The sequence below is a fragment of the Daucus carota genome, chromosome 5, assembly GCF_001625215.2.
Source record: "Daucus carota subsp. sativus chromosome 5, DH1 v3.0, whole genome shotgun sequence".
Taxonomy (NCBI): domain Eukaryota; kingdom Viridiplantae; phylum Streptophyta; class Magnoliopsida; order Apiales; family Apiaceae; genus Daucus; species Daucus carota.
The window spans coordinates 17,569,966-17,580,537 of record NC_030385.2 but is presented as its reverse complement, the minus strand read 5'-3'; the positions used below and the strand labels follow the sequence as shown (position 1 = coordinate 17,580,537).

General features: G+C 33.4%; 1 protein-coding gene across 1 annotated transcript; it reads left to right on the top strand.

The window, feature by feature from the left end:
* Positions 1–225: 225 nt before the first annotated feature.
* On the top strand, positions 226–4,195 carry LOC108220012 (uncharacterized). Its single transcript, XM_017393644.2, has 5 exons — positions 226–519; positions 1,541–1,740; positions 2,495–2,596; positions 3,722–3,773; positions 3,879–4,195. The coding sequence occupies exons 1-5, from the start codon at positions 429–431 to the stop codon at positions 3,989–3,991; spliced, it is 558 nt and encodes a 185-aa protein (XP_017249133.1). The 5' UTR covers positions 226–428; the 3' UTR covers positions 3,992–4,195.
* The last annotated feature ends 6,377 nt before the right edge of the window (positions 4,196–10,572 follow it).

Here is a 10,572-nt window from a genome sequence, read left to right as displayed (position 1 = left end):
ATTAGAAACATTTATAAATAGATAATAAAAATATTTATTATTTATAATACATATGTATAATATAAAAATATTGTAATTAATCAATTAATATATTTTAATTAAATTACAATTTATTAATATTAAAATATTAACAAAATTATATTAATTAAATAAGAAATAATAAATTTCTAATCACGGTCGTACTTACTACAGAAAAGTGGTAAAAAGAATTGTGCAGGAGGAAATAGCAGTGCCCAAATAGTTGGTGGAGTATCTTCATTTGTAACAAAACATACACCGCCTGCGGGGTACTACTCAGACGTGTTTTCATCCAAATTTCAATGACTTAACGAGGAAGTAAATTCTACACACAACACTACTACTAGTATTTATTAATTACTCGCACACAAACATTGAAAATCAAGAGAAGAAGAGGTGTCCCAAATCTAATGGACGGACCTCCGGCCAACGATTGGTGTTCTATATGCCATAACAATTTCGATGTTCCCTGTCAAGCCAATTGCTCTCACTGGTTTTGTGGTCATCTCTCTCTCTCTCTCTCTCTCTCTCTCTCTCTCCCCCCCTCCATTTTTAGGGTTTTACATTTTGTTGTTATTGTGTTCGATTGTGACACTCTTATTTGTTTTTCAAATTAGGTTTAATTGTGAATTTATGCAGTTGCAATTTGGGGATTGTATACTACATAAGTTATTTGTTCTAGGTAGGCTTTATATTAGTGTCTGAAAGGGAATGAGAAATCAATTATGAATCTAACTTTTTGCCTGTCATTATTATCTTTGATTTAATTAGGATTCGAAGATTTGCCATTGTTAATGTAATAAATGTTTTGTTCCTAGAATCAGTCTTCAGGTGGTCTACATGTCTCCTCGGTTATGCTAGGGTAGGCTTTTTGATAAACACTAAGTTAGTAGTGAGGCGTGTCGTATAATCAATGCTACGTAAAGAAAAATAAAACTCAACTTAGGCATATCTGCGACTTGGAGAATTAAAATATTGGTTCATAGTTGTGTAGGTTATTATAAGAATGAAATGAAATTAAGGTCTGGATGGTTTATGGTGCATTGGTTAACATGTATCATAGTAATCATTGAGGGCGGAACCTCTCGGCTCTCCACCCTTATGTTTGGATCATAGTGTCTTGATCATAGCACACTCCCCATCCCCAAATAAGATGGCAAAATCTATATATATTTTGTTTTGTTAATATTATTGATAGCATATAATCATTTGTATTCGTATCGCGACTGCTTCGCAGTTTTTTGAGGTATGTCCTTAATGAGAGCTTGTAGTTGCATTAGTTCTTATAACATGCAGAAGGGTTAGAAAGTAGTTGTCATCTATCTTTAGTTTCTCTTCCTCTCATATATATAAAAAAGCTGGATTTCTTTTACATCCTTGATAATATTCTTAAGAACTTATCTGTGGATACCCAATATATTGCTAAAAATGCTAGACTGAGGCACTGACTATTATGATTTTCTTAAGCTGTCATCATATTACATGGAGGCGCTAACTGCTTACAGTTTTTGTACTTACCTAGGTAATTGCATATTACAAGTTTGGAGTCATGGACCTACACTTCAGCCTTGCCTCTGTCCTTTATGTCGTCGTCAAATCACTTTGATAGTTCCTACTGAGTCTTCATTGCAGCAGCTTCATGATCCCGAGGTTTCTGAAATCCTAGGGAAGGTTCAGACATACAACCGTATGTTTGGCCAACGGTCAGATGGCCTCATTCAGGTATATTCATGTATAACGATGGGTCGCTGAATTAATTTCATATTTTAAAATGTGTGTTTTTTAGTTTATTGGTCATAAAAAACTGTGGTACAAATTTGGTTTAGTAATTTCTAGCCACCCCCAGTCATCCAGTCCCTCAATTAAGTTTTATTTTCTTGTCTAATATTTGGTTTGGATGATAATTAGACATATTTTAAATCTTGTTCGCAAGATCCAATGTGCTTTTCACATTATAACATATTGTCTTACACTTATCTGTGTGCTTTCTCAAGTGATATTTTCTTTCTGTAGTTTTGGGTATAGACCTAGTGGGGCATTAGCGGCAATTGTACACAATTGAGTTAGTTGATTACGAATCTTTGTAGAGCTGTAGAGGAATCCAATAAGTAGTTGGTAATGGTATTATGTTATATCCTTATTAGATCATTGCTAGTAAATTTGGTACAAATAGTCTTGGTCTTCTGTGCCTTTGTAGAATATGAGTCTGTATGAAGTAATATGAGATCCCAGCTGTATTGTCTACCAAAAGGTTCATACTAAAATTTATTTCGCCCGATAGATAATTTAACACTTAACTCTTCTTCTTCGTGTATTTGTTAGTTTGTAAGTCACTGTAAAGCATTCTTTTTAAACATATAGAACAGTTAATAATTACTACTATTTCCTTGTTATGTTATTGGTATCAAGACTATGTTTATATATCTAACTATTTGTTTCCTATGTTTATATATCTGAATATTTATTTCCTTGGCAGAGATTGCAAGATCTTCCTTTTCTCCTCAGGAGATTGTTGCGAGAAATGATGGACCCTCAAAGATCTCTACCACTTGTAATCAGAGCACGGGTCTATTTGGCAGTTAAGTTGATTAAGAAAATATACAAACATTTTGCATGTGTCACTGAAACGTATAACTGGGTGTTTTAATGTAGTTACTTATTTGATCCCATTAGAAACTATTACATGTTAACTTAATTGAGAAAATTAAGCAGTTGATTTTGTACCTCCAACTTTTCTTTTTGCTTGTAAGTAACTTCTTACTTATAAAAAATAAGTAAGTTTTTTAAGCTGAGCCAAACGGTCCCATACTTTTTTTATGTTGCGATTTCATTAAATGTTACTACAATTGTTTTTAACAACAAAAGGCTAGTGTTGCTTAAATGGTTCCCTATTTTAAGATCAGCTGGGTAACTAATTCAGGAATGAACATTTATGAAAACCTATAGTGCGGAGAAGGTAATGAATTTGACCTGAAAGCAGCATAATCTAGTTTAGCGGAAAAATTAGGAAATTCATTTAAGATGGTTAGAGAGAAATTTACTATGTTGAGGAGCTGAAGTTTAGCCATGTTATAGTTATCGAGCTAAAATGGGATAATAGCATGAGAGGAAGAAGTCAGAAGACTTTGAAACTTGTCAGATTACAAGGTATCCCTGTCTCGTAAGGAAGGAGCTCCATGTGTGGACAAATTATGTGTGACATTACAGTTTTGTTATAACAGTAACTAAGTGACAATGTTTCGATTTTGTATATAAATTAAAGTAATGACTCCTTGGTCTTGAGATTACTATATCGTTGAACCAAACTGAATCCCTTGTAATTTGAAACTTTTGCAGACTAGACATTATTTGTATGTCTATGTGATTGTATATTTTTTTGAAGTAAATAGATTTTGCTCATATTTCTGGTTTTAAAGGTACTATTCACTGATACATGTATGGTACTCTCTATAGATGCAATGACTTTGAATATGATCGGGTACTAAATGATTCAAAGATTAACAAGAGAAGTGGTTGGACTTGTAGATATTATTTGATCTTCTGTGGATCATAATGAATAACCTTATTTTTTCTGGTATATCATATGTACACCCTTGAAATGGGATTGCTACTTCTTGCCTGATCATTGATTACCTTTTTCATAGTGACTAGAAAAATTGTTATCTCATTTTTTTTTCACATACAAGTTCGGTCTTCTATGCAGATGATAATCAGTGCCATCTACATTGTAAGCCCCATAGACATCATTCCAGAAGGTATGTTGTGGTTTCTGTCTAAAGATTGCTCATTAAGTGCAACCAAGTTTGCTGAAGATGTTGAGTTCTCTAAATAGATTGATTAACATCTATTTTCTGGTGCAGGTGTGCTGGGAGTAATTGGTCTCTTGGATGATTTTATTATTGCTCTTATCTGCTTCCTGCATGTTGCTGCTCTTTATCGGTCAGTACTTGTTTTTCGCCATGGTGGTTCATGATATCATCATGCCTCTATTTGCAACAACACAGGACAGTTCTTTCTTTCTTTGTTTTTTCAATTATTGTTGTAAAGACATTTTGCAGTTCCAAAATTTTAAATTTGTACTTTTTCTTTCACAATTACTCGTGGAGATGTAATGATGTAGAAAATTGATACAGGAGTTGCACTAAAAATCAATGACCAGACATATTGTGTGATTAAATAGGTCTAAAGATAAGAGTTTATAAGTAAATCTCATCTTAAAGATGAGAGAAATGGGAATCTATCAGATACTCCCTCCGTCCCATTTTAGTTGTCACATTTCTATTTTTGTTGGTCAAATTGACTACTTTTTGGCCAAAGATTACAAGTCACTCTTTCATTATTTTATAAAACTGAAATTTACATCTTAAAGTAGATTAAAAGTTATTTCCGGTGACATATTTTTTTTATTTTTTCACTTGATAAAATATTAATAGATTTTAATCAAATTTTGGTCAATTTGACCGGCACAAATCCAAAGGTGACAACTAAAATGGGATGGAGAGAGTAACTTATTGTGGTTTATGAAGTTATAATTTTTAAATTTTGTGCAGGAAAGTAGAACTTCTAGATTTTAATCTAAAAATGATGGAGAAGTTTTTCCAGGATTTGTTAGACACGTTCTGTTTTAGTTTCTAAAATTTGGTTCTCACTAATACTTTGTTAAAGAAGTCTGCGTGGCTTCGAATATGTAGAAATAACATTGTTTAAATTTATATTTGGGAAGTAAAATTGTAATAAAAAGGTTTATTTTGGGTTTTTGTTTTTAATTAACAAAACTATTTTTGTTGTATCTCATGTTTTATATGGCTGTCACTTGTTGGCTGCTAAATATATTTCTGTAAATCTTATACAGTAAGAGGTTCGAGATAAGGAAGATGCGAATCTGATACAAAAGAAAGTTCAAAATTATTATGAAAATTTCGTAAAACCTACTGGAATTCCCGTCATGCTGATATTTTAGTAGCCTAGCTCCTTTACAAATATAACCATCTTGAACAACTATTTTCTTGAACTTGGTCGGATATCCAATATTTGGGTCCTTGTAAGTTGACATGAAAAATATTTAGAAATTGTTAGTTTACATATGCTGTGCATTAAATAAATTAATAAGCATTAACTAAAATAATAGTACAAAATACAAAATTCTGCAAAACCGGTGTTTATATTTTTTGGATTAATCATCTTTGTTGCGGTATGACCAACAATCCGTTTCATATCATGGTCAGATAGAACAAAATTAAAAGCTTTGGTTGAATCACCAGCAAGTACATCATAAAGTAGGGTTAAAAATGGGGCGGTTCCGGGGCGGGGACTTCATTTCCCAGCCCCGCCCCACATAATTTCCACTTAATTATAATAGAAATCAAAGAGACATGTTATACATTGTAAAATTATAGTTTTGTGTATTAAAAATAATAATATTCAAAATAATAAATATATTATATTCAATATAATAAATATATTATATTAAATATAATTAATTATTTATATTAAATATATGCGGGGCGGGGCAGGGAATCTCCGCCGGGATTCAACAAATACCATACTTGCCCCATATTTTGGCGGGGCAGAAAATCATTCCCCATCACTGCCCTATTCCCCATATTAGCGGGGTGGATCTGCCCCATTCGGGACGGGTTAGGGCGGGTTCCCCATTTTCCCCACCCCATTTTTAACCCTATCATAAAGCTAATAAAAAAGAAACATATCGTATATGAAAAACATATTGTATATGAAAAGTTATTGAAATGTAGAGTACATAAATTTATCTCAAACAGAGTTTGCATTTAAATATGTACTAGCCTTTAACCCCGTGCAAAGCACGGGCGGGTATATGATTCGTAATTTATTTATTATAATTTAATTCTTAAGACCATTTTATTAGTATTTTAGTATTAATGAATAAGATTTTAGTTAAATTATATTAACCAACTCGTTATATCTTCTAACGAAAATTTAGCTTTCACAATTTATTATCTATCTATAAATATTTTTCTATATTAATATGTGACGGTTTATTATTCAATTTAAATCAAAATTTTCATATTTCATATATCTTCATATGTTACGTAATGGCTCATGTTTGTAATGAAATAGAATACGTAAGTGTTAAATTTCGAGTAGAATACGTTATAATTAAAAAGTAGCGTCTTTAATTATTTATATGTATTTTAGACAAAAGATATTCAAAATTGTATATTTATAATTAGTTATACGTTTATCTATAAGTAATTTTTAATATTAATATATGTTATTAACAGTAGTTTCACCTTTTTTTTAACTAACTATAAATTATATTTAAAAAGATATTAATATACATAAAGAGTGTTTTTAGTATATGAAACTGTTTAATAGATATCTACTTGTAAACTTTTAGTTTTAGAGGAGAGTACCAAACCAAAATTTTGTACGACTACAATTTATACCTATGTTGGCTTTTTATAGTATAGTATAGATATTTTAAACTATTTCTCAGTGACCGGAATGAACTTAAGTTCTTTGGAGCATTTTAACCTCAGATGTTATAACATCAGCCAGACAACTACAGTTCAAATGCCACCAACTTTCATTTTACTCAACAGTAGTAACATTGATAGCGCAAAAAAATAATTCTTTGGAGCATTTTAACCTCAAATGTTATAACATCAGCCAGACAACTGCAGTTCAGGTGCCACCAACTTTCATTTTACTCAACACTAGTAACATTGATAGCACAAAAAAAGTTCCTCGACATAAAAACAGAAAAGCCAATGATACATAAGTCGGTCCAGTGCATAATTGCATATGGAAATTAAAAACATGTATGTATGTCATACCTTAACATCATCTAGATTAGTCTTCTACTCACTGAACTCTTTAGATGATTTTCTTAGGTGCTTTGTAGCCTTCTTCCTCGAGTCTGAATTTTTTAAAATTATTAATATGACCAAAGTGTGCTAGATACTCGAGAATAATAATATGAACCAAAAAATAACTCGGGGTATAGCACGAACATATTACTACTAGTAATTTTTGCCCGCTACGAATGGGCATAAAAATGATTTATTTGCAATAAATAAGTTCATTATAAATTTAATACAACAATAATGAATAATTTAATTTGAAAATAGATATTTATCTTTATACGCAATATGAAAAGGAACTCCTATGAAAACGCATGGTTAGTTTATGATTTTTTTATTTTAATTTTTTTTCTATATTTATAAAATTCATTTATTTAAAATATATCTATAAAAAACGTATGTCATAAAAATAATAGCATAAAATTTTCAAATTTATTTATATTATTAAAATAACTTGTGTTATTGTTTAATTTCTCATGAATCTAAGAAGTTGAAAAGCCTAAATTTTTTCAATGACTTATCTTTGTTTTTGAAATTTATTTTATAAAAATATATAGATCCACTTTAAAAGATAATATATAATATTTATTATTTTAAAGATAATATTTATACTCGATAAGTTATAGCTTAAAAAATTATCCAAACACATAAATTAAATCTTACGTTGTGTTTGTAATTAATATTTCGCATTTAAGTAAGAAGCATTCTCTTCTGAGATAATCTCAATGGCCCCATTATATCTAATTAAGTAATGTAAACATTATCTTCTGACTAAAATATATTATAATTTTCAAATATAAAAAACTATTCAATATAAATATTTTCTTTTCGATAAAAAATTTCTCGGCATGGCCTAATGGCCATGCCACGATCTTTAATGATAATACATTCAATTATCATCATTATTCTATAAAAATAATAGCATAATATTTTCAAATTTATTTATTTTATTAATATAATTGGTGTTATTATTTAAATTTTCATAAATCTAAGAAGTTGAAAAGCATAAATTTTTTTATGATTTATCCTCGTTTTTGAAATTTTAATTTATAAAAATATATAGATCCACTTTAAAAGATAATATATACTTATTTTAAAGATAATATTTACACTCGATAAGTTATAGTTTAAAAAATCATCCAAACACATAAATTAAATCTTTGTTTTTGTTTGTGATTAATATCTCTCATATAAGTAATAAGCATTTTTTTAAAGATAATCTCAATGGACCCATTATATCTAATTATGATATGTAAACATCGCTTTTCGTCAAAAAAATGATATGTAAACATTATCTTCTGACTAAAATACATTATATTTTTAAAATATAAAAAACTATTCAATATTTGAATTTTCTTTTTGATAAAAGTATTGGAGGCCTGGTACTCCGGCCCAGTTGGATGAGCCCATCTGAATCGGCCCATACTGTTCAAATCACTAAGCGCATAGGAACGTTGGCCACAACCACCTTCCCCCTTTTTAGGCGGAACGGTTCACTGCTTCCGGATCGGGCGGGTACATTCCAACAGCTGAGACTTTCCCCTTTAAATACCCCGTGGTGGTCAGCTGGTAAGGTCCTTAATTTTCTACACACACAAACACTTGCAGTTTCCATTAAACCTCACCTTGAACCACTGACTTTTTCTCACACCGGAGGTGAATCGGGGGGACAATCCCTCGCATTCTTCTTCCTTGCAGATTATATCAGACGATCGACTACCAGCAGAAAACTGGTTCCAACATTTGGCGCCGTCTGTGAGAACTGCAAGCAAGCTTTGTGTAATCCGAAATAATGACGAAAAACAGTGACCAAACACCACCCAACCCAAATAACACCAACATTCCCCTCGGCGGAAACCAAAGACCTCCCATCACACCTTTAACCCTAAACTGTGACAGCAGCCCCGAAGGGCTCAATCCAACCCCCGAAGAACAACAACAGATGTTGTTAAAGTGGAGAGAGGAGCTGACAATCAAGGCCCAGACGTCGAAGGCGAACAAGCAAGAAGCGGCCCGACTGGCCAAGAAAAGGGAGGCCGACGAATTGAGGCTGAAAGCTCTCCAGCTACAGAGAGAAGAGATTGAGTTACAAGAGAAAGTCCTCCGGGAGTCCCTCGAAGCTGAGAATGTGATCGTCATAGACGAAGGGGAAGGACAACCTAAGAAGAGGAATCAGGAGGACCAAGATGGGTCTTCGGACTCTGAGTCGCACTCCCGAAGGTCGAGGCATCAACAGATAACCCCTTCGGATTCTGAAGAGGAAGAGGGTCCCCACATGAAAGACCAACTATGCCGAATGGAGAAGGCCATGTTTGGAGATAAGAACTTAACTCATGAGCCGGTTGTAGTGGAGGAGATCGAGCAGTTCCGACCACCACCAAGGATATAGTTCCCGAAGATGACCAAATTCAATGGCAAGGGAGACCCGATCGACCACTTGACAAGTACGAGTCCCTCATGACAGGTATGGGCCACTGTGATATCATGTTGTGCAAGATGTTTAAGACCTATTTGAAAGGATTGGCGATGATGTGGTATCGGTCCTTGAGGCCCAGGTCGGTTAGTTCTTATGATCAATTGAAGAGGAAGTTCTTGAGGCAATACTCTCACTTGTGCTGAGGAGAGAAGGACACTGAGGCGCTCATCCACTGTAGACAGAGACCGAATGAGGAGTTGAGAGATTATCTGGTCCGGTTGAAAGAGGAAGCAGGGATGGTTACCAACCTGGACAAGGTCAAAGCTGCAGATTTCCTAACGGCGGGCTTAGACCCAATCAAAGGTAAGAAGCTTCAGTCCTCTCTTTTCGATATACCGCCCAAGTCTTAGAATGATATTTATTTGCGTGGTGAAAGTATTCGTAGAAAGATGGAGTCAATCGGTAGTTATAAGGATAACCTTAGGGACGACCGTTATAGCTCTTGGTCGGACAACAAGTATAAAAGGAATGATAGATATGATAGTCGAAGGGATAGTCGGGATGTTGCTAAAATTGATAAAGGAGCCGAATGTAGGAAAGATAGAGATAATACTGCATTCACCCCCTTAAATGCACCAGTCTCTATGATTCTTAACGAGATAAAAGGAAAGCCAGGTTTCGTTCGGCCACCTAAAATGAAGATTCTTGATTATAAGAAAAATGCTGAAAAATACTGTGATTACCATCGGGATAAGGGCCATAACACTGATGAATGCTATCACTTAAAGAAGCTTATCGAAAAAATGGTTAAGGCAAGAGACTTTAACCAGTATGTTAATGACCTGAGGGATCGGTTAGGTTCTAAAGATGATAAAGGGAAAGCTCTCGAAGACGGAGAAAGGTATAGGGGAGGTACGAATAATTTTTGGGGGATCGTTTCTAGACAAGAATCGCAAGACTGCCCGAAAGAAGCATGCAAGGCAGGTCCATAGTCTGTACCAAGTTAACTTTGTGAAGCAACCCCTCCCGATCACTTTTACAGAAGCTGACTATGAAGATGTGATCTGGCCACACGAGGACCCCTTGATTATTAATCCTGTGATCTGTCTGAATAAAATTTGGAAAATGTTAGTAGATGGAGGTAGCTCTGTTAATGTACTTTATCACAACACTTACTTGAAAATGAACTTGGAAGGAGAATAGCTCAAGCCTTGCCATGAGGCTCTTCTTTACGGCTTCGGCAATCAGCCAGCCCCGATTGAAGGTACGATCAACTTGCCCCTTCTACTTGGTAAA